The sequence below is a fragment of the Lissotriton helveticus genome, chromosome 1_1, assembly GCF_964261635.1.
Source record: "Lissotriton helveticus chromosome 1_1, aLisHel1.1, whole genome shotgun sequence".
In the NCBI taxonomy this organism is placed as follows: Eukaryota; Metazoa; Chordata; class Amphibia; order Caudata; family Salamandridae; genus Lissotriton; species Lissotriton helveticus.
Genome location: NC_136057.1, coordinates 1,896,899,709 through 1,896,925,001, shown reverse-complemented (window position 1 = coordinate 1,896,925,001; position 25,293 = coordinate 1,896,899,709). Strand labels below are relative to the sequence as shown.

Genomic DNA, 25,293 nt, shown 5'->3' with positions numbered 1-25,293 from the left:
TCTTCCTCAGACAATACTTTTGTAACTCTGAGTAGTATTGTTTTTTTTTCTATAGGCAAAGCATAGATTTCTTGTGTTTAAGATTTTCTTAACTTTTTAACATTGGCACTAATCAGCCTATCCTGTAATGCGAGTACACTGAGCAAATCAAACAAGTCAAATGCTCCAATATTAATCTTCGTTGCCCTTATTCTCACACACTCTCCAGGGATCTCAACCCAATCCACATTTGTGTTGCAAATCCCACTTAACTTTGTGAAACTCAACAATTTGAAGACAAAGTCTTCTTACATTGGAAAATGGGCCTGGTTCTGTTGAATGAAGTAAAATGATGTGCTTATTGATTTCCTTCTCAGTTTTGCCAATCATTCAGCATGGCCAGCAGATATTCAACACCATAGAAGGAGTCGCAGTGACGCTACCCTGCAAAGCGAGTGGTGTGCCCAAGCCATCCATTCTCTGGTCAAAGGTAAATTATGGCATTGCATTATTCCTCGAATAGATTCTGATGCATAAGACTGCTTTGGCATGATCTGCGTGAGACACAAACTTGCATGTTTGTTTCTATTCTTTCTCTTCAAAATTGTTTTGTATTTTTTTCTTATATGACTTACCCCCAGATGCATCGAAGTTATGTTTTGCGAGTCCATAATAGCGAATTTTAAGGATTCGCTATTAAAGACTCGCAAAATGGGATGCATGTAGGAATCGCAATATTATTTGCAATTTCTACTGATTCCTTATTTGCGATTCGCTAATTGCTAATCGCAAATAAGGAATGGCTTTCCCATTCATTCCTATGGGCCTAAAGGCCCATAGGAATGAATGGGGAGTCATTCCTTATTTGCGATTAGCAATTAGCGAATCGCAAATGTGCCGCAATTTCAAGGGGGCCAGGGTGTCCAAAGGACACCCTGTTGCACCCCTGAAATGGTAATGTTCACTGGTGTTGCGCACACACATGTCCCAAGGACATGTGTGTGTGTAACATACAACTTGGAAAAATGCATTAAAGTGCATATTTCTAAGTTTTTGCTATTTACCACGTAGTATGACTTCGCGGTAAATAGCGGCCCCAGATTGCGAATTCGCAATCTTGGAATGGTTCATGCATTGCATTTAAGGAATCGCAAATTGCGATTCCTTAAATGCAATCGCAATTTGAGAACTCGCAATTATTTGCGAATTCTTAAATTGCGATTGCCTGAACCCTTGATGCATCTCAAATGCCATTTTTGCGGGCGCAAACGGCCGAATTTTACGATTCGCACCGTTTGCGCTTGCAAAAATGCTTGATACATCTACCTGTTAGTCTTTATAAAGGAAATCTTTGACTGAGGATTGGTTTATCTCTTCCACATCTCTTTATTTAGAAATACAATCATAAATGCTTAGTCAACAGTTTCTGTTGCTTGCTTGGTTAAACCCACATCGGTTCAGTTTCAAATAAAAATTTAATGTATTAAGAAATGGGACACCTGACAATATTGTGCATTTTTCTTAAGCACATCTGTTCAGACATCGGTGTTGGTAATCAAACTTAATAGCTGGGTAATGGTTAGAATGCTTGTGTTTACCACCAGGCCAGATGGGTTATTTGTTCCCTTGTTGCTGTAAATGGATTTACCTAGGACCCCCAAAATAGGGACTGTATTTTTTTACATTAAATATGTCTTTCCAATATCATTCATGATATTTTTTGTAAACACTTGCAGGACTTCAGTTATTTATGATTTGTGGTGGTAAAAACTGTATTTGTTTTAGTGCAAAAGATGAGCAAATCTACTCTTTTAAGCTAAAATTAAAGCTTTAACGACCCTCTGTTCCACTTACAAATAGTTGAAATCTAGTATTTGTAAAGCGTGAACAATTACCCGAGGGTGTCGGGAAGATTAAGCAAGCTATTGCCCGGACTCACATCGTGCTAGGGTAACCTGCCGCCGACGATTGAACCGTGAGCCCTCGTGTTCCGGAGTCAGGGGCCCTGGCCGCTGCGCCACACCTCTTCCATTAAAGTTAAAGTAAACAACATTAGATATCTAGCACATACCATAGATGTGAAAAACAACCCAACAGTCAAACAAATAGTTACAGTTAGGCAATTGAAAGAGTGAGCCAGTAGTAAGTTTTGTCAATAGTTTTCTCTGCACTTTGAGATATTAACCCTATAGCATAAGTCAGTGGAACAATATGCCTGTTGCAAAGGTCTTTGAGCCTGATGTTTGAAAGGTAGATTTACAAAAATAGATGCCAATTTTGCACCAATGTTTTGCAAGCAGTCTTTAATTTGTCTATGTTACGTAAGAGGTTTCATCGCAAAATCTCCAGTCTCATGAGTTTACAGAATGACCAGACTACAGTAGCGTCTGGTGTTCGATAAAAATGATGTGGGATTTTTCTTGTGTTGTGTTAACTTCATTACTGTTTGAGTTCTGCATAACTATTTTACAAATTGCCTCTAAAAATTAAGCCTGACTGATTTTATACCAAGCTACCAGAGGGTTATACACAGGTTAATTTAGTGACCTTTTGTGGTTCACCCTGATGAGGATTCTGATTGTTGCTTGAGAAGGGCTCCCCCCCCCAACCAACAAACCAACTTCTCATAGTGATTTTTTTGTGTTGTACTTTGGTTGTTGTGTTGCATTCTGCTTTGTCTGTTTATTTGTGATGTTCTCTGTTGTGTTTTAATTCTGTGTTTTGTTATGCTTTGTTAATATCATTGTGTTAAGTTTTTTACTTTATATATGGCAACTACTGCTGCTATATTTTCAACCAAAAATAGCAGACGCCTTGACATTTCCTGTGACAAGCAACCATTTACCATTGTCTATCAATGTCTGGAGCACTGCTCCAGCTTCTCAGCTACTTTAGATACTGATCATCGCCAAACTGTGGCCTAAAAGGTGTCGTAATTTAGCACTCCCAGTGCCTAATTTATGTCATATGGCCCAGTGTATGTTTTTAGTAAGCTCTTGCAAACGGAAGACAGTTAAGGAGCTCTTGGAAATGGGAGAGGCTACAATAAAGGGGCTTTCAGAAATAGTGGAGATTACAATGAGGAGACACTCATAAGTGGTACCATCTATAGTGAAGAAGCTTGAAGAAATTGTAGCAGTTGAAATGAAAGAGAATCTGGAAAATGGACGATAGTTCAACGAAAGGGCTCTTCGAAATGAGAGAGGCTGAGGTCAGAGAAGAGCTGGGATAAAATTGAACAAAATGAGAACTATCAAATCTGTGCCACGCTCCTGTCCTAGTCAAAACAATGGATTAGGGTAAGCGTTCTTTCATCAGATGGTCGATTATTTGGCCACCTGAGCACTTAAAAATTAAGTTTTTTCTGCTCAAGTTGCCAACCTTGATTTTTCCTTGACTTATTTGATTGCTTGTGAGTTTTATTTGTACAGCAGTAGACCTTTATTACAGTGCATGGGTATTGCTCAAGTCACAAGCTTCCATCCTTGCCCATTTGATATCACTTAATTCATTTGATAGTGTCTTTGCCTTGTGCACGTTGCCTTATGGATTTCTGGGACTTCTCTAATTACCTCTCATTGTTTGTTGTACACCCACACACCACCTCCCTGCTCCTCTAGCTATGTTGGTGCTGAGTAGCTGCGTATATGTTTTATCTCCCTCTCAAGCCCCTAACTGGACTACTTGTAACACCAAACCTGCCTCTAGCATTATAGTTCAAGTTCAAGTTCAAGTTCAAGGATTTATATAGCGCACTACTCACCCAGAGGGTCTCAAGGTGCTTGGGGAGGTGGTTAATTATTTATCGAATAGCCAGGTTTTAAGTTCTTTTCTGAAGGAGATGTGGTTGTGTGTAAGGCGGAGGTGAGTGGGGAGTGAGTTCCAGGTCTTGGCCGCCAAGAAGGAGAAGGATCTACCTCCCATGGTGGATCTTTGGATGCGCGAACTGAGGCGAGGGCTTGATTGGAGGATCTTAGTTGGCGGGTGGGTGTGTAGAAGGACAGTCGAGTGTTGAGGCATTCGGGTCCCAGTTTGTAGAGGGCCTTGTGTGCGTGGGTGAGGAGACGGAACGTTATTCTCTTGTTGACGGGAAGCCAGTGGAGGTCTTTCAGGTGGCCGGTAATGTGATCTTGGCGAGGGATGTCCAAAATGAGTCTCGCTGATGCGTTTTGGATGCGTTGGAGTTTTTTCTGTAATTTGGCTGTGATTCCGGCGTAGAGGGTGTTTCCGTAGTCTAGTCGACTCGTGACCAGTGCGTGGGTGACAGTCTTTCTTGTCTCGGAGGGGATCCAACGGAAGATTTTTTTGAGCATACGAAGTACGTTGAAGCAGGAGGATGAGACGGCGTTGACCTGTCTGGTCATCGAGAGTGAGGAGTCTAGGATGAAGCCAAGGTTACGTGCGTGGTCTGTGGGTGTGGGTGCTGTGCCCAGAGCCGAAGGCCACCACCATGAGTCGTCCCAGGCAGAGGGGGATGATCCTAGGATGAGCACCTCCGTTTTGTCTGAGTTAAGTTTTAGGCGGCTGTTTTTCATCCATTCGGCTACTTCTTTCATGCCTTCGTGAAGATTGGTTTTGGCGGTGTTAGGGTCTTTGGTGAGGGAAAGGATCAGCTGGGTGTCGTCAGCGTAGGAGATGATGTTAAGGTTGTGTTGACGCGCAATGGATGCGAGTGGACTCATGTAAATGTTGAAGAGGGTGGGACTGAGTGATGATCCTTGTGGTACACCGCAGATGACTTCGGTGGCCTCTGATTTGAATGGGGGAAGTCGGACTCTCTGAGTTCTCCCAGCTAGGAACGAGATGATCCAGTCCAAGGCTTTTCCTTGTATGCCGATGTTGCTGAGGCGTTGTATGAGGGTGCTGTGACAGACTGTGTCGAAGGCGGCGGAGAGGTCGAGTAGAATGAGGGCCACTGTTTCACCGTTGTCCAGTAGTGTTCGGATGTCGTCTGTAGCTGCGATGAGGGCGGTCTCGTGCTGTGTTTGGCTCGGAAGCCGGACTGTGAGGGATCGAGAGAGTTGTTGGATTCAAGGAAGGCGGCGAGCTGGCTATTGACGGCTTTCTCAATGACTTTGGCAGGGAATGGGAGGAGGGATATGGGGCGGTAGTTTTTAAGCTCAGAGGGGTCTGCTGTGGGTTTCTTCAGGAGGGCGCTGACTTCGACGTGTTTCCAGCTTTCTGGGAAGGTAGCAGAGTTGAAGGAGCAGTTGATGACATCCCGGAGATGGGGTGCGATGATGGAGTCTGCTTTGTTGAAGATGTGGTGGGGACAGGGGTCGGTTGGCAAGCCAGAGTGGATGGAGTTCATTAGGCGGATGGTGTCTTCAGTGGTGATTGGGGTCCAGTCGCTGAGGTTGTTAGAGGGCGGTTTAGGTTCGGAGGGGGGTGGAGGGGATTGTTCGATGGAAATGTTCTCGAAGCTGTTATGTATGTCGGCAATTTTGTTGTAGAAGAAGGAGGATAACGAATCGCAGAGGTCTTGGGAGGGAGTGATGTCGTTTGAGGCTGCGGTGGGGTTGGTGAATTCTTTGACGATGTTGAATAGTTCCTTGCTGTTATGGGCGTTGTTGTCGAGTCGATTCTTGAATGCTGATTTCTTGGTGGATCGATTCAGTTGGTGGTGTTTGCGGGTGGCTGCCTTAAAGGTGGTCATGTTGTCGGAGGTTGGGTTTTTTCTCCATGTTTTCTCGAGAGTACGGCATAGCTTCTTGGATTTCTTAAGGTCATCGTTGAACCAGTGGGCTTTTTTGCTGTCCTGTTTGGTGTGATGGTTTTTCACGGGTGCTAATTCGTCAGCACTGTGAGTGATCCATTGTTTGAGTTTGGTGGCAGCTTGGTTTGGGTCCAATGAGAGGGCGGGTGGGTTTTGGTTGAGCGATGTGAGGAGTTGATCGGTGGTGATTTTGTTCCAGTTTCTTGTAGCTGAAGTGAACACAACTGTGGTCCGTCCAATGAAGAGCTGTGGTGCGATCGAAGGAAATGTGTTTGCTGGAGGTGAAGATTGGGTCGAGCGTGTGTCCGGCTACATGGGTGGGGGTGTCAACAAGTTGTTTGAGTCCGAGATTGGCCAGGTTGTCAAGTAGGGTGGTGGTGTTGCTGTCATTTTTCTTTTCCAGGTGGAAGTTGAGGTCTCCTAGTAGAATGTAGTTTTCGGAGGCGAGGGCATGTGGGCTGATGAAGTCAGTGATGTCTTCGCTGAATTGTTTACGGGTTCCTGGAGGCCTGTAGATGAAGGTGCCTCTGAGTGTGGTCCTAGGGTCGGTGTGGATCTGGAAGTGGAGGTGTTCGGCGGTTGCAAGGTTATCGTCGAAGCTGGTTGTGATTTTGATGGTGTTCTTATGGACGATGGCGATGCCTCCTCCTGTTTGATTGGTGCGGTCTTTTCGGGTGATCTTGTAATTGTCCGGGATGGCTATGGTGATGTTGGGTGCTGATGATGCGTTCATCCAGGTTTCTGTAAGGAAGGCGACGTCCGGTGAAGCCGTGTCGAGTAGGTCCCAGAGTTCAGTGGCGTGTCTGTGGACCGAGTGGGTGTTCAGCAAGATGCACTTCAGGTGGTTAGAGTTGGAGCTGTGTTTGGGGTTAGTGGATATGGTATGGATCTTGATGCTGGTAAATTTGCAGGAGTGGCAGGCGAAGGGACCGTGGGTCCGTCCCGGGGCAGCTTCGTAGCATTGTGGTGTGCGTTCGGGGTTAAGGGCTAGGAGAGTCGAGGCGTCATACGTTAAGCGGGAGGAGTGCAGGTTGCGGGGGCCAGGGGGACTGGCGCTGGGCGCGGACCAGGCGCGGACGGGCGTAGACGGGCTTACCTTTGGCGAGCCTTCGGCGCGCATGGGGCGCGATCGCTGCACGTGAACGCTGCGCGCCAATGCATCTGTCATAAGAGGATAGTGGAGGGGGAGGGGCGAGGGAGGGTCAGCTGGGAGGCGGGGCGGGCTGCAGAGGACGGGCTCCAAGGCACAACAACAACTAAAATGGCAGCAAAAACGAAACTAGAGCTAGGCTGGGGCACAGAGACCAAATTAATGATTTAGACAATGTGATTTTCAAAGCGCGACAATGATCGAGTGAAAAGAGAAACAGGTAGTGTAAGTTCCAAACAAGCAACACAAATAGCGCTACGGCTGGTAAAGCGCGAATCAAAGTACAGTGATAAAATCTCTTTCAAGCGCTACAAATATTTCTGATATTCCCCAATGCTAATCGCGTTACAGCGCTATGCTCTATGGGCGCCTGCAGATATGAGAGCAGCAGATAAGTCAAGAGCGTAGCCAACGATACCAGTTGAGGGCTGGGAGCGTGGGGGAGCGACCGCTTCTGAAAGCGTCAGGGTGGACACAGCGCTTACGGGTGTGGGAGCTGGCTATGCAGTCCGTGGGAGGGAGGGTCAGCTGGGAGGCGGGGCGGGCTGCAGAGGACGGGCTGCAGAAGCCATGAAACCTAGCAGGACTGCAGACTAAGTTATAACTGCAGATAATTACAGTTATATTCTGCATTCCTATCTCTCACACCTCCTCCATCAGACTGCTAGGCCCTGTGCCCCAAGATAAGATATGAACACCTCTCAACTCACTCATACATGGCATCACAATGCTTCCCACATAGGATCACAACAATAAACACAAATCTGTCACGGTGTAGAATGCTACCCGACGGAAAATGTACTTCAGCTCTTCTAAGTGGGTGTGAAGAGCTTTATGAATGTTATAATACAATCAAGGACCTCTCAAAAATGGAAGAGGGTACCACAAAGATGCCTAATAAATGGGAAAGACTACAATGAAAGGGTGTTGCAAAAGGTAGAGGTTACAATGAAGCTCTCTCGTAAATATTGGCGGGTACTGTGAAAACCAATCAGAAATGGGAGAGGCTATATTAAATTGTGTAATGGATGAGTGGGAACATCTTGAGTGAGCTTTCAACTATGTAAGGGATCCAGTTAATTAAAGGAGCTCTCTGGAATATGTCACCTGTCATGAGTGAGCTTCCAAAAATGTCAGGGGGTACCTTTATAAAGAATAAAAGAAAGGGAGAGCATTTTCCATACTGAGACTCCTTAGTAAAACAAACACATTTCACAAGGTGGGAGCGGCAAGTGTTTGTCAAATTGCAGCATTTTAGTTTTGAGGCTCATTTAAAAGTCTATGAAAAAATGTCAGCAATTGTCTAATGTGCAGATCTACAAGCATGGCTTTTGACATTGTCTCTGAAACTGTGTTCTTTTGTTGACAGAGAGGAGAATTGATTGCTCCGAGCAATGCCAAGTTCTCTGCTGGTTCTGATGGAAGCCTTTTCATAGTAGCCCCAGAAGGGGACGAGTCTGGGGAGTATATCTGCACTGCAACTAATGCAGCGGGTTATGCCACCCGAAAAGTCCAGCTTACTGTCTATGGTGAGTGACCGAAGGATTTACTGAGGAGCCCCAATTTTGATCGGTTGCGGTTGAAATTCATTCAGATAGTTGTCTTTTCTTTACTTCTTTGTAGCCATAATTACAACTTCTAGACATTACAATGCAGCCAACACAATGACTCCCATGTTCAGCAGCCTCTGCCACCACCCAGTACCCCACTCTTCTATCTACTCCCATACATTTTCCCTAGTTGCATGCAGAAATATTAAGATTATATACTGACCTTCAAAACTAAAGATTAACATATAAAGGTAAGTATGGACTTTTGCTGTTCCTAACTCCACATACATATACATTGAATGTTTAAGGGGTACCATGGGAAGTGCTTACCTAACATAAGGAGAACGGAGGGTGTAGGAAGCTGGCTCTGTATATGGTATGCCTCTAAGTGGTTATACTGTCTACAGAGTCCAAGGGCTCTGTAGACAAAAGAGTACATGGCTCAATGTAAAACCCAAAGTGCTCTTTTAGTGGGAATGTGGGCGAGCAGCCTTAGGCCTATGACAGAGTAGTGTAGTGCAAGACATTTATTGCACACCATTGAGCAATAATGGACACATGACTCAATAAAGAGATTCACACAATTTTTTGAAAAATAATCTTTGTTTGTACTTTACTTTAAAACCAAGATCTTCGCAATAAGGTACGTACTTTTTTATATAAATACTTTTTACTTTCAAAAGTTAACAATTTCTAAGCAATTCAGTGTTACCTACGGAGGAAAACAATAATGTGCTTATACGGGTAAGTATCACACTTACAGTTCCAGTCTTTGGGACCAAAGGTCAGCAAGGGGCAATGGTCAGGTGAGTACCAAAACTGCACCACCAGTGGCACAGGGGAGGCCAGGTAGAGAGGTCAAAATTGGAGATCGGTCCAATGCGTTTCAATTGGCCGGGTTCAGGGTGCAATTTCAGCATTGGGCCCTCAATGCTTTTCAAGGAGGATTCTGCTTCCGACAAACGGACTTGATTCAAACTGCAGACACCATTGTGGATGTCAGCCAAGCCTGGATTCGAGGTTAGGATTGCTGGGAAGACTTCACTGGACATGTGAGCCACTCAGACTCGGGCGTTGGGTACAGTGTGGGCAGAACTTGTTGTTCCCGATGGCACAGGAGTCCTTGGAGTTGATTTCTTCTGGACAGGTCAGCTGTCCATGTGAGATTGGAGTCTTTTTCAAAGGCAGCAGTACTCCCAGGGTGTTCAGAGGTCACTGGCTGCAAGACAGGTTGCCTTATAGTTGCAGGCTCTTCGAATCTGGAGACAGGCCGGTAGGGCTGCCAAGGCAGTCGGCATCTTCAGGCTTCACTGCAGGGTTGGCTTTCGGGACATCTTCTTTCTTCTTAGGTTGCCGCAGATCTAGTTTTCAGGTCTGGTGGTGCCACCTAAATACTAAATGTAGGGGTGTTTTAAGGGAGTAGTAGGTAGGGCCAATGGGCACCTTACCTGGGGTGACTGCACCCACTATTATGCCACCCTACTGTGGGAAGGGGCAGAGACCTAGCCCTAATTGGAGGAGTCACCTCATCTTCAAGATGGAGGAGGCTAAAAAGTGTTCTTAACTTTGCCTCCTCCACCTGAGGGGTGGACGTGGCAAAGGTGGGCACACCTCCTAGTCCTTCTGAGTTTTTCCCACCGGTTTTCCTGCCCAAAATGGGATTGTACACCGGGGCTGCCATCTGCTGCTAGCAGGAGAGGCTGGGGGTCCCATTACAAAGGTAGCAGTCCTTTGAAGCTTCCCCTTCGAGCACTGGCCATCCACAGGGGTCCAGAAACATGTCTGCATGTGGCAGGCTGAATAACACCAGTCAGTGACCACACCAGGGTCGGTAGGTTTTCATGGGGGCCCTCTGAGTGCCCTATGAGTATGTGTTTTAATACATCTCACATTGGCATCAGTATGGATTTATTACAATGAGTTTTTTTAACCAAACACTCCTGGTTTCAGTGAAGCCATCATGGTAATTGGGAAATCGAGTTGTCAAGTTCCCAGCCCATGTACATTCTATGGTTTCCCAGGCACATACAATATTAAGAAATAGACCCTAATACTGTAGGGGCATATCTGTTCGTTCAGATATGCCCACACCTTTGGTATAGTGCACCCTGCCTTAGGGCTGGTATGGGCTGCTAGAGGGCTGACTTAACCTATAGCTTAGGCACTGCTAGTTGGCATGGGACACAGGCAGTGTGCCATCTCGACTTTGTTGTTTTTTCAACACCAGGCCATGCATGCTTCAGTGGCAGTCTGCATGGCTTAGGTAAGGAGTCCCTAGGGGACTCTCTTCAATCCCAATGCCTTAGGTACCCATGTACCTTTTAGTAGGGGCTTACAGGGGGCCTAAAGCGCCAATTGTGGATCTGTTTTAGGGAAAGAATACTGGTACTGGAACCTGGACAGCAGAGACCCAATGCTCTACAGTCAAAGTTGCATCAAAAGCCATGCAAAAAGTGGGAGGTACTGCAACAGAACCCCATGTTCTCACTCCCACCTTAGGGTTGGCACTATTCTGATAGGAAACACACCTCCTGACTAGCTAAATTTCCACCTGTACTGGTGCCAAAGGGGTCCAGGGTAGAGGATTGGCATTTCTCCTGTCTTGGGAAGCTGGGGTCGCATATCAAAGGTGGCAGAGGCCTTTGAAGCATCCTGCCTTGATATGCTGATTACTTGGCCATCCTGTTCTGGAGGAGGTGACAATACCCCCACTGAGAGAAAGTATTGTTACTGACCTCAGTGGGTGCGGGCTCTTACCTCCAATGGTCAGAAACTCCTCTGTAGTGGCAGGCTGGTTAGGATCAGTCAGTAACCTATTAGTCGGTAGGTTTCCAGTGGGCAACTCTAAATTGCCCTCTAGGTGCATATATTAATACATTGATCACTGGAATTACTGTGTGCCTATTAATGTGAGATGTTTGATCCCAACCATCTTGGTTTCAGTGAAGCCATCATGTAGCTGGAGAGCTCGTAATCACCAGTGCCCAGCACATATACTCAAGATGGCTTTCCTGTTCTCTTGCAATGTCCAAGAATCGACATGGGCATTTCAGGGGCATTTCTGCTCATGCAGACATGGCCTCACATGTAATATAATACACCCTGCCTTAGTGCTGTAAGCCCTGCTGATGGGGTGACTTACCTATATTACATGCAGTGTCTGCAGGCATGGCACACTGGAAGATTGCCATGTTGTGTCTTTACTTTTCTCTGCACCATGTCACTCAGCATGCAATGGCAATTTGCATGAGTGTGCTGAGGGGTCTCTTAGGTTGGCAGAATACATACTGAAGCTCTTGGGGACCCTCTTTAGCCACCCGGCCCTAGGTACCAGGTGTACCACTTGCTAGGGACTTACAGGGGGTGCGAGAGGTATTGCCAAGTGGACAAACAATTGTACAGTTTTCGTGAAAGAGATCTGGCACTGGAAACCCTCATAGCAGGAACCAAATGCACTTCTGTCAAAATTGCATCAGAACCCAGTCATAAATTGGGGTTGTACATGTCAGAAATGGGCCCTTTCCTACAGCCAATATCAAGTGTTTTTAGGTTTTGTGCTCTAGACACTTTGAGGGTCATTTAGACCCCCTTTGCAACCTTCCGCCCACCAGTTCAGCAAACACCTTGGTCTCTTACTCAGTTGGTGGAGTACAGCCAACCTTACCATGCAATCTCCACCCGGTGGCTGGGGTCCACCACGCTTCATCTAAACCCCTTATTTTGGTGGTTCTACTGAACGAAGAACAGTATGCAGAGCAGCCGCCATGATCAGTTTAGTTCCCTCTCTGCATACTTTTTGTTTTTCTAATACTGTTTGTTTTAGTAAAAAGAAAAATGCGATGACCCTGACCCTGACATACAAGATGATTTCTCCCTGCGAGTTAGGGCCTTTGATTGATTCCCCATCATGGGCATGCCATACCTTGCCTCAAGTAGGGCCCTGTGAAAGATGATCCATCAGGTAAAGGCTTGTCACTGCCAGATGTAGCTGAGGCTCAGCTTGAGGAAAACCTGTAGTTCCCTCACCTTACAACCCATCAATTCATTTCATCAAGCCTACATTCTCAGTCATAAAGTCAAATAATGGAAAGCAAAATACATTGTGTTAAAAGAGAAACATGCAAGCTAGTGTCAAAGATTGCTGCTTCTTAACAATGTGCTGCTCAAGGATAAAAATCCACTCTTACTTATAAATTATAAAATTATATAAAATCGTTTCAGTAAAGCCAAGAGTGTCTGGTCTTGGTTCCGAAGATGGAGGTGGATCACGAAACAAAGCAATCGAAGTCTCTGTCACTGCGGGAGAAGAGGCTCTCCTTCCTTGCGAGGTGAAAAGTTTGCCACCCCCTGTCATCACATGGGCCAAAGAAGGGCAGCTCATCTCTCCATTCTCTCCAAGGTACGTAAAAACTTCAGGGGTAGTTGTTCATGTTAGGCAGGGCCACTGGAATTAAGTGGTAGAAAAAGATCAAATTGTGTCAGATTTCTCTAAATTATGCTACAAAAAAATAAATGTATCTTGTGTATTATAGAACATTTTGTAATATGATTACTTCATTATGTTGTGGTTACAAATGTTAACACTGTTTGAGCTTTTTCACAATTTCACCTCATCAATACTATAGTAATACTCAAATAGAGCAACAAACAGTTGTAAGGTGACCAGTTAACCTTTCCAAAAGACCTTCCACTGGACTGCAACACATGTTGCCGCGTTTTTGGTACTGTCTGATCCTTTTGATTAAGAAAATAATTTATTTTGCTAAATTTTGGAAGATAGGGAACAAATTATGGGTTATGTGACAGATGTAAAATTATGTAAACAACAAGCGGCCAATGAGATCTGTAATTGAAGTAGTCCTGATATTGTGGTACGATCATATGTAGAAATACAGCACTGAGTGTAATTTGCAGCTGGAAATAGCATAACATTAAAAATAAATGCATAACGTTTGTACTTCAGACCCCTTCACCTCTAACTGAATACTTTTCCTTGCTGATGTGAATCTCTTTGTCTTGCCTGTTTGGTTGTACAGTCCCTCATTTCACTTGTAATCAGTGCTTAATTTGTGCAAGAGGTTGGAGGTAGTGGGCACTAGTGATTCAGTTTTTGTTATTCTAAGCATTCTGCAGCACACACAGAAAGAGAAAAACGCCTTCATGAATTATTTTTGTGCAGGAAGGTACCCCTTCTTGCACAAAAACAATCCTGCTTACAGCACAGGCGCCCTTGCACTATAGCAGCCCATTGTGCATCAGTACAAGGGAAAGTATATGCATTTCCTGTATTACCTTAAATACGATGCATTCCTGCCCTTTCCCAGAGACTCAGCGAGCTTGCTGCGCCACTTTTTCTTAAATATACCCCTAAAAACTTTGGCCTAGTGATCTTGCAATCCATAACCTGCGGGGGATCTCAGCCACGACATACAACTAGTGCTTGGTGTACCAAAACGTGGTGCAAGTGGGTGATTTGATGTCATACAAATAAGTATATGAGGGATGCTTAGAAGACAATGTTTTGCTATTTTCTTTAAAGCTACGGTCATTATTTGATTTCAGGCACACCATTCTTTCTTCTGGGTCGATGAAAGTGCTGCAAACAAGGGTGTCGGATAGCGGCTTGTACCTCTGTGTAGCCTCCAATATAGCTGGAAATGTGACTCAGTCAGTAAAACTGAGCGTTCATGGTGAGTTTTAAAACCAGCCCCCACTAAAGTGGAGTGTGTGAATGTGATTTCTAAAACATCATGATGTAAGAAAGTGAGAAGCTGCTGTATGAGAGATCTCATGGGAGGCTCCTGAACTCATATTTGGGGACCAGCATTGCTTTTCATCATCAACAATTTGTCTAGAACAAGAGAAAGAAGGCAGAATCAGGGAGATAGAAGGAGGAGAAAGATAAGAAATTAATGACAAAGATAGAAAGCCGTGGGGAAAAAGATCCTGCAACTGTGAGATAAAGAGATATGAAGTGTATGATAGTGGGAAAAGAGTCATGGGGTGTGATCAAGACTAGGCACCCTTGGGCATGAGCAACCTCGGCATTCGCCAGTGCTATGGTGGGTTTTAAAAAAAAAACATTATTATTATTTTGTTTCTTTACAAATCAAGCACGAGCTAAGTTGTGTACTACATTTTTTTATTCCTCTGAGTTGCCCAGTTTCCCTACAAGGCTACAAGCCAAGGAACCGGACACACCATATATTTGAATCTGCACTAAGGGGCCGATTAGGATGGCGGTTTTTCCGCATCCTCCGGGCCGGCGGAAGTGTCCGCCGGCCTGGAGGATGCGGAAAAACCGCAGCGGAGACTCCAAAGACCCACCGCCAAATTAGGATGGCTGGTGGGTCTGATAATCTGTCCGCCGCTTTTCCGCCGCGGTCGGAAGGCGACCGCGGCGGAAAAGCACTAACATGTCTGGCGGTGTCTATCAGACACCGCCAGGCATATTAGGATGTCTGTAAATATATGCTTTTCCGCGGCGGCTTTACCGCCGTGGAAATGCATACGGACCTTCACTTCGGGGGCCCGTTGCGGGCCCCCTGGGTGAAGGTGGGGTGGGGGGTGCACATGGGGGGTACCTATGGTACCCCCCTGCAGTTGCGTGCACAATGCAGCAGGCACCGCGTGGTGCCTGCCGCTTTGTGCACGCAAATGCTGTGCATGGATTTTTTACATTGCGGCGGGTGCAGCTTGAAGCTGCACCCGCCGCAATGTTAGAGATAGAGGATGTGACCGCCACCCTGGCGGTCACATCCTAATTTGATCGGAGGGAACGCCGCAGCCCATGCGGACGTTCCCTCCTCCTCAGGGGTCGCGGACGGACTCAAGTCCGTCCGCGATCCTAATCGACCCCTCAGTTATGATAATTACTAAACAGGCCCTCACTACGTGTGGCGGTATTCCATCCAAAAGGATAATTCTGGATGGACTTGCTCAACTCGCAATTCTGAGTAGCCCAGTGTATCCCAGGCCTCCAAACACTGAATATGGGATTCTATACCTGGATACAATAGGCCTGGTTTCACTCAATGCAGATGTGCACCTGGTGAAACCACTACAGCGAACGGTGCAGGGTCTGAGGGCAGGGCACAGCCTTTCCCTCACCCAAACCATGGCTTAGATGCAATATCGGCCCCCTGTAACAAAAACAGTTTCACACGCACACCCACCCCCGTAGCCTCACGACTCAATTACCAGGGCCGGTTTGCGTTCCCAGTCCGGCCTGGTCATGATCCCTTTCTTCATTCTCCTCCAAGCAGGAAGGGTATGAGGACACACCTCGGCATCTGCAAAGCCCCTGTTTTCCTTCTCCTCCCACTGGGCTTGGGCCTGTATGCCCATGCCCCAAAAATCATTAAGCGCCCCTGGCCAAAGGCAGTGCCCGGGACTGAATGACATCCCTTCCTGTCCCCCCCTACCAGAGAATAACACATAGGGAGCTTACAGTGGTCCCCCATTTCAGCCCCGTACCCTCCTCTCACATTCCAAACTGTACACCACTCAAATCCTCAAAGGTAGGACAGATGCAGGCATTGTTTTAGGTCGCAGGTGCATTTACTGTTCTTTCACGCTCCAACACCCTCCTCCTACACATGAGAAGGTATCAAAAGGCCAGCCAGTTCATGCCTAGACTTTTTAGGATGACTGAAATAAAACAACATTTACAATTCAAATCATCTCCAGGAGTCACCTCAGAATAATGACCATTTATTTCAAGAGATCTTTGCTCATTATCCCCCAACCCCAAGAAACCAGCTAATGTCTGTCACTTCAACAACCACTTATTCCAGATGCAAAATATCCCACCCCAGAGACTCTTTGTGTCCTTTAGCTATTAATTTGAACACAAAATACCTGACCCAATCATGTTTAACTGAGCTTAAATTAACAGGATCATCTAATAATAAACAATTGATTCACATGTCTTTTCAGGTACAGTCTGCCAAATGCAGTCACTTCATGTGTCCCGCAGCAGGACATTGGTCCTATCAGAGATAAATACAAATGTCTAGATTCAGGGAAGGTGAAAAAAGTCAATAATGCCCAGAATGTTATTCATTTAGTTACAAGAAGAAATGCTACACCGATTCCAATTAAAAGAATATATTTGTCTTTACAATTTAAACAACTGTAATTATTTATTAAGGCAACGTTACTACAGAGATCAATTAAGGTGACAGCATAATGCACCAAATGCAGTAAACATGATTACGGTACATGGTGCTCAACACCTAAACATGGAAGACTGTGGCTACGCATACAATTCTTTAGGACAGAAGATCAGAGACAAATGGTTTAGTCCATTCTCCAAATGAATTTAAATCCAGTGAGCAGTCCAGATCAACTTCTGTTTATGCTTCGACCCACTAAGGAAATGAATATTGGGGTATTTTTCAGAACACGGTAAGTCGGGATACAATTTGAGTAGCACCTTCAAAGTTATCAATGTGAGGAAATCATGCATGAGTCATGGAATAATGTCCAGTGAGCAAAAAGAGAGGAGGTACATGGGTTGGTTAAAGTTGTGTTATATATGTAAGGATCCAGGCCTTATGAAAAATAGTCCGAAAAGAGAATGCCACAATGGAGAAAATAGAGAAGTGTCAAGGAGGTACAAGGACATCAGACATCTAGCAGGCACAACATTGCTTGGGCATATTTACAAGGGCTTATTTCCACAGTAATGTCACTTTTTGTGACGTTCCTGTGGCGATAATCCCTTCGTCCGATTTAAAATGCGGCGTTAAGCCACTTAATGTGGCTTAACACAGCCTTGTAAATAAGGCCCCCTTTCACGCTACACTTAGCGTGAAAGGGGTGGGCAATTGGTGTTGTGGTGGGTGTTCCACCTATAACACCCATTGATTTTGACGCTGCCTCCTATTTACAAGCGTGCCGTAAATATGGGGCAGTGCCAAAATTAAGACCAGGGAGAACTTGGTCTTAACATGGCGAATTGGGAAAAATGTTTAATTTCTCCTTGTTTTTGCTGTTTCAATTTGTGCTGCGCTGTGCAGCAACAGAGAAACAGCAAATCACCATGAGTGATTATTTATGTGCAGGAATGGACACCTTCCTGCACATTACCAATCATTGTTGGCGCTAGGCAGCTGAGTTTAGTGCCAACACTAGGGAAAATGCAAGGATGTGCTGTACCATTTTAAATATGGCTCATCCCTGCATTTTCAGAATGGTGAAGCGTGGCGTTGGCAATTTTTGCTTAACACCATGCTTTGTCACTCACTTGTAAATGTGCCACTGCAGTTTTTTCGAAAAAAATTATAAGAGGCAGAAGTTTATAACAAGTAGGAGACCAATGTTGTATTTAGTAGAAGGAAGAGATTGCAAGAAGCTGGTTGCCCACACTATGAAGTAGGTATAGTCAGAGCCTTGGAGTAGCAGGCCTCGAACTATGAAATTTTGTTTGAAAAATTCACAAATCAGTCTATTTAACCACATGACGAATCTATTTAGGGCATATTTACACATATTGTGCTTTGATTCTTAGCTATAACTTTTTAGAAATAACTAGATTCCAAATGTTTAGGCAACAAATTCTGGTATCTATCTGACCTTACAACTTGCACATTCTTTTGCTCTATTGCTGAGGCTCTTGTGCATTGCAAGGAGTGTGTGCATGTTGGCCCCAAGCTGAGAACAGAGGTGCACAATGCAGGCTGCATTATTTCTAAAGAAGTTAGTTACAAATAGAGATGCACACATTATCTCTGTGTGTTTGTGTATGTGTGTGTGCTCTTGTTTGTAATGTCTAGAAGTAAAAAGGTAGAAAATGACATTAAAGATGAATAGTTGGTAGTAATTTTAAAGACTACTTGAAAATGTTCTACTTGATGATGCTGGGAAGTATGGAAACATCACTTGGTTCGACTGCAAAAATTCAAGCTCCTTGCCCCACAATAGTTGTGCCAATTTCTGTACCAGTATATATTTTTTTCTTACATATTTTGTGCCCTTTTCAGTTCCTCCAAAAATACAGCGAGGTCCTCGAGTCATGAAGGTCCAGGTCGGACACCGGATCGACATCCCATGCAGTGCCTATGGTATTCCACCTCCAGAGATCACCTGGTCCAAGGATGGAAGCATTATCCTGATAGATGGTGGGCAGTATGTTTCCTCTGATGATGGAACACTGAGCATTGATAAAGCAGAGGTGTCGGACTCTGGCGGTTACAAGTGTATTGCGAGTAACATAGCTGGCCGTGATGAAGCAGATGTAACTATAGAAGTTCAAGGTAATTTTGTACAAGATTTAAGTAAATCCAATTGGCATTACTTAAGTATTTCATATTTTGCTATTTCGTAGTTTAGAGAGTATTTGATTTGACAAAATTCTGCTTTAGAGGTTTTAATTTCAAAATTATATGGAAACCAAATGTAGGACAAGTATAAACTATTCCCCAAGTTAATCTGTTGAAACCTAGCTAGAGAGGATGCTGTTAAAAATTTCAAGTTGAAGGTTCAGCTCATCCCTATGAAAGTAGATCTGCTTGAGGATAAAGAAAAGGATAACCTCCTCTTCTTTCACCTTACTTATGACAGTTCAATCCTATCAAAGATTAAGTCATTCAATGTGAACAGCCAGGATCCTTCAGGGTGGGTGATGAATGTCATTGCAACATGGCCTAAGTTATGTTGTTTGATGTCAGTGGTATTTCTCTAGAATTACATAGTAGTTAGTTAAGAATGCTCTGAAGCATTTATGTTATTTCAGGTTATAATCTTTTAAAAGTACCTATGTTATTCACTTATGTTACAAAGCATAATGTCTTTTGTTGCTTCTTAGCCTGATTCGGGGTGCTGAAAATGAGTAAACCTACTTGAAAGTGTATGTTTGTCTTTGAGAATCAGTCCCTAAGTGTGGAAATGACTGAGAAAGAGCACAAGCGAGAGAAAGAAAGAGACACAAAAAGTCTCATTCAGCTTCAGGCAAATCAGTGGTGCAATTAATTCAAAACGTGTTCCGTGTATTTATACACAATGTGGTTGTAGTGATTCTCAAGCTTGGGGATTTGTAACTTAACCATTGATGTTGACCCTAAGTCCCAGGTGGGTACATATCTCTTGGATATTGTTTGTGACATGAAGTCTTGTGAACTAAAGAGAAAGATCAGGCTGCCCACTTTTGTGATTGCTAGGCAGAGGAGTTGTGGTAGTATAGGTGCAGGGTGGGATCATTACAGTGCTCCCAAAACCTCTACTGCATCTGATTTCTATACATTTTTCAAGCGGTTGGTAACTCTGCCTACAAAGTTTGTGTTTTTCAGGAAACAAATGTACTTACTATTGTTCCTGTGGCTCTGGTGGTGAGATGTTTTTAGTGTAGATAGGCCTCAGACATTGCAGAAGATGCTTGTACAAGCGGCACACTTAGTAACCTTCATTGTTGCATTGACAATATCTGGTCGAGCATTCATCCAAATTAAGAAAGAGCTCTTTGTGAGACTGTGTTATGCTGTGAAACCCCGCAAGAATCATCTCTGCTTTTCCACATTTACATTTAGCTACAGTTTCATGGAACTATTTTGTTCAGCGTAACAGTCAATATAATACTTTGTATGTGTTTTTGCAACGGTGAGACTTATTGCCATGACTGAGCAATCCTACAGTATAGTTTTTAGGAGATTCCGGAGCAGTTTACTGTAACTGTAAAAAGTAGAACTCTGTGGTTCTATTTCACTGGAAGGAGGCAAAGCAGCTTTAAGATGGAGACACATACAAAGACATTTTGTTATAATACATATTTTATTTGTTGGCGTATGGTTGTAGAAACTTAAAGACTGACTTTAGAGGACTTTACGATCTGACAATGCCTGTCTGCTCTTGATATGCCGCCCCACATAAGTTCAAATTCTTTCTTACAATGCATTATTGCTACCAAAGTTTGACTGCAGTTGAGAATTCTCGGTATGCATGAGTAGAGTGGTGTCTGTAATATCTTACAGGGCTAAGTCTTTCTCTCACAGTGCCATGTTGTTTAACCCCTTGTGTTCTGTTGACGAGCTAAGCTTGTCATGAGGGACGGTTGAGCTGCCCTCATGACGAGCTGAGCTCGTCACAGCCGTTTGAACGATCGCACGCGGGGATAATTACCCCGCTGTGCTGAACGTTCTAAAAACGGGTGTGGGGTGACGAGCTCAGCTCGTCACGAGGGCAGCTCCGCTGTGCCTCATGACGAGCCGAGCTCGTCAACAGGAAAGCGGCGCCACGCACGGCCCTCCTCCCCCCGCACAGCAGGGGGAAAACACCCCGCAGCCAAGGGGTTAATAGTCATCAATGGTCTACTCATACTTATAATAATAATAATAATATCCACATTTGTAAGGCGCACAATCACCCGTTAGGGTCTCTAGGCGCTGGGGGCCGTCGGGAAGATTAAGCAAGCTATTGCCCAGAGTCACATGGTGCTGGGCTAATCTTCCGCCGGTGCCGGGGATCGAACCGTGATCCCCAGATTCCGGAGTCAGTCGCCCTGGCCGCGGCGCCACACCTACTCTTCTTCATTTGAAGCTATAAGCTTAAGCCTTGTGTTAAGCACTTTACAGAGCTATATATAATATAAAACATTGGTTTCTTGAAGTTAATGGATAAATTCAGCGATCTACAAAGAACAGCCTCACCTTCACATGTTTGAGTTGGTTTTGTAAAATAGTATATAAAATATAGACCATGACAGGGGTCTTCACTGCTCTCATAAGCTGCATGTTTCTGCCCTTTTTCTATCCTTCTTTGCCCTTCGGCCTCTACCCAGGAATATAACTTATATTAGTAATCTTTAGAGACTTTTATGGACATCTGCAGGGTTAACTCAAAGTTGAATTGGCTGCATAAATATGGCTGGACCACTTGACATAACATTTATTCTGGTCTTCTTTTGAGGTATTCTAAAGGTTTTTTATGATGGGGTTCCTTCAGTTGGAGGGGTTTGCACCTTTGAACTGAGTGTGCCCAGCCAACCAGGTGCCCTAAATTATAGGTGTAGCATTCGAGGAAAGGAGAGACCTCTTGTTTATTTATTTTTTGTGGTTTTATAGCACGGACATGATCCTGAGAGTTTAGAGGGCTTTACAAATAAAGGAAAGGTTATTGGTGAATGATCACATGGTATAAATGCATATAAACCTAGGGGGATAATAAGTACCAGCCTAAGCTTACACAATTACAATAACAAAACCAGGATGTCACAGAAGAAAGAATACACAGGTGAGGGGAGGGATGAAGGAGCAATGAAGGAAAACGTCAAGTTGAAGACAAGTTACCTTTGAAAGGGAGAGGAAATTAGTTAAAAGTAGGAAACACAGCGGCATGGAACATGAAACAGCCAGCAAGTGAGAAAATAACTGCATTAGAATAATGGAGGGATACACCTACTTTTGTGGTCATAGGGATAAAGCCATGTAAGGTAGGAATGTAGGTATCGTTAAGTCGAGAGGTATGGAGGTGAAGGGAGACACAAACTAGATGTACACGTTGGAGAGGAAAAAGAATGAAGAGTTCACAGATACCCTTAAATGTCAGATGACAAATCAGTTTTCCACAGATGACAAGGCAGTAACTGAGTGTTCTGCTCACACTGGCCTTCCTGCCCGTTTTGTGATAGCCATTTTTCCTGCATTTGGTTTTCACCTAGCCTTTGGTTTCATCAATCTTTTCTGGTAATCTATGATGTAATTTCAATTTTTTTTGTTAGACATAATAGAAAGAAATGGACTAAAAATGTATCTGCTGCTTGCAACACTCTCTCCATTCACCAAACTCAGCACTTAATAAATTAGCTATTAGTTCATTATTTGATCAGGAGTATCAAGGAAAAACATCGTGGTCTCTTTTACCAACTAAAGTACATGCTGGCATGTCAACCCATCAAAGAGATCACTCAAAATGTACTTACTGCCATGTAGGATGTACTGTATTTGGTTTAATTTCTAGTTCAAACCCATAACTATGCCTCATTCTCAATATTTGTCTTCTAGAGCCTCCCTCTGTAGATGAGCTGGAGCCTCCTTACAACACACCCTACCAGGAGAGGGTAGCCAACCAGCGCATCGCATTCCCTTGTCCAGTCAAAGGTAAGCTTATATGAGAACACACATTGGCCTACTGTTGGTCAAATTGGCATACAAAGCTTACTTTAGGTTGTGGATTTCTCCATCATAGCAACAAAGATTGGTACCCCTCCCCCCCCCCTTCTGAAACGTCAGATCTAGCTGTGACCAGTTAATGACATTCAGGCCTATTTGTGAAAGAGCAGCACAGTGCATGCAGTGGCCCAGTCAGATTGTGGGTAAATGTTGGGCTGAAGTACAATTATTGGAGCTATATAAAGGATATTGCATCACTATATGCTGTTGTGATGTGTGCTAGTTAAGTGACACCATGCCTATTCTAAGTCTTTTAGCATAGAGTAAAGATCATGCTAATGTGCTCACCAGTGATGCCAGGGCTTAGTATGTAATGTACCAGTAAGTTTTGTGCCCCTCCTTTTAAGCAAGTTATTTCATGGCACTTTGCTGGTGGCTCTGAGTATCTATGTTGAGGAACTGCTCACATTTTGTTGACTACTTCGTAAGGTCCTCCCATTAGTAAATACGTAGAAGAGTACTTAAACACAAATACAAAAATCTTACTCACTCTAGCATATGGCTGCCATTTTCTTCAGTTAGTTGCTTGTGATTTCACAGTGGCACCAGACGTGCATGGTGGATTGATACCATACTGTTTCTCTGAACCAGCCACCATAGTTTGCATTTTAAGTCAGCCAGTTGAAATACGGATGAATAATGCAGGTGATTTCAATGCACCAAAATCATTGTGGGTGTGACAGATCTTACTTCGATATGATTATCTGCTACAGTCCTGCCTCCCCTGGAGTAAGTGCAGGGTGGTATAAGCCACCATATGTTCTGAAAGAAATTATAGTTGGGTTCAAGTGTGGCCACTTTTATTGGTAGCAACAAGAATGCTCTTTCCTGACACCCTACCCGTTAGATGCAAATGGAAATGCCCCCTCTCATGGAATGCTCCAGAACTCTCTGAAAAATAAGTTTGCTATGCGCCAGTTGTGCAATTTGCACTCCCTTGTTTGCGACTGGGAATGCAATTCGCGATACGACCAATGTACTAATATGTTGCATTGCAAATTGGCCATTTGCATGGGGTAGCAAATAGGAAGGTCACAATTTGCAACTCCCTCTGATTGGCAGTCAGTGCAGAGATGGAGAGGCTGTCCCAATATTTGATTTCCAAAAAGGAAAACATTTTTTGAAAAGCAGCAGTGAGTTTTAAATGAACCCCGTATGGGAACGCATTGGGGAAGCAATCAATGGCCCCCCTGATCACCCAGAGGCTAACAGCAACATTCACAAAGGGAAGGGTGTCCCTATGGAGCCTTTTCCCCTTGCAAAACACTTACCATCAGTTTTCAGATGTTGGTAATTTATCAATGGATTGCACCTGCAATTGTGGCCATATCCATAATGTATGTGACGCAGAATTAGGCGGAGGTGCCGCTTTAACAGCCCCTCCTATTGGCATTTTGAAATGCATTTCAAAATGGATTTCATACATACCAAAAATAAACATTTTGAAAAGCACAAGTTTTGTGAACGAAAAATGGATTTGTACATCTTGCACATCATCACTAAAAAGAGTCAAGTGTTCGCTTGTGAATGCCTTCCTGGGTTCCTTCTGCATGTGTTTCTTCGTATTGTTTCCATGCTGCCATGTTTCCTTGAGAATACTATTATTCCTGCCAGGTGTTCCGAGACCAGTCATCAAATGGATGCGCAATGGGAAAGATCTGACAGGAAATGAGCCGGGCATTTCCATTCAAGAGGATGGCACCTTGTTGATCATTGCCTCTGTTAGCCCCTATGACAATGGCGAGTACACCTGCGTGGCTGTCAACGAGGCTGGCGCCACGGAACGGAAGTACAACCTCAAGGTTCATGGTAAGTCGCAAAAGTCTCTTCTCACAGTATGTTGCACCTGTAAGCATGTTTTTTTTTCAATCTTTTGAAAACTATATTTTGATCTTTTTCCTCGTTTAGGGTGTTACTTAGTATGTATGCAATCAAAGTTTTTTCGCGTCAGATATTGAAGAAAAATTATACTTTACAAGTCTATCATGTATTTGAAAGAGATGTCCTTATAACGTGTATGTGTTGACTTGTAGTTTATATCTTTGTATGAGTATTTTCAATCTTTTATTAAATATGTTTTATTAGTGGCCCCTAATTCTTGTACTTCAAACAAGATCCTGGAACATATGTTTTCTGGCTAAAGCAGAACTAAGTAGGTTTAGAGCCCCAAGGAATTCACTTGTTTAACGTTTAAAGGGGCTAGGAGAATGTGGGACTAGCTAATCCAATTGTATTAGACATTGTGCAGTGACTGCCTGTGATAAACTCCTGCTTAACTGAAGGCTGCCATGTTCAAGAATGGAATTTGTCTTGTTGAGGTGATTTTGTATTTACGTATGCATTGGTTTACACGAACGGAATACATTAAAAAAAGTGTTGGAGGGTTTTACAGATGGAAGATATGATTGGGCTTGGCAATCAGACACTTTCTAAAAGTTCTTGCAGTTAGCGAAACAGATGAGGAAGAAGTGGAAGGTGAGTCAGCTGCCAGGGCCAGGAGTAAAGGGAGCGGGGAGTAAATTAAAGAAGGGCATGTGACAGTGCTGGCAGGTACCAGCATTTCGTTATTATATATTTTTAAAAAGATGGACTGTCAGTGTGTGTCAAGTTCAAAATTCCAGTGCAATTTAGTTTGAAAATTGTTTTGATTATTTTTGCAAATTTTCAATATCAAGAAAAACTGACACACACAAACGGACACACGCAAATAACATAAAAAACCTGCCAGTATCA

General features: G+C 44.0%; 1 protein-coding gene across 1 annotated transcript in view; it reads left to right on the top strand.

The window, feature by feature from the left end:
* The window catches only part of HMCN1 (hemicentin 1), a 1,257,483-nt gene that overhangs the window by 526,747 nt on the left and 705,443 nt on the right, over positions 1-25,293 (top strand). Inside the window, exons 20-26 of the mRNA XM_078642741.1 lie at positions 357-469; positions 8,215-8,374; positions 12,617-12,794; positions 13,958-14,085; positions 18,382-18,654; positions 22,393-22,488; positions 24,175-24,369. Of these exons, the coding sequence (XP_078498867.1) occupies positions 357-469; positions 8,215-8,374; positions 12,617-12,794; positions 13,958-14,085; positions 18,382-18,654; positions 22,393-22,488; positions 24,175-24,369 (1,143 nt within the window). The remainder of the gene's footprint in view (positions 1-356; positions 470-8,214; positions 8,375-12,616; positions 12,795-13,957; positions 14,086-18,381; positions 18,655-22,392; positions 22,489-24,174; positions 24,370-25,293) is intronic.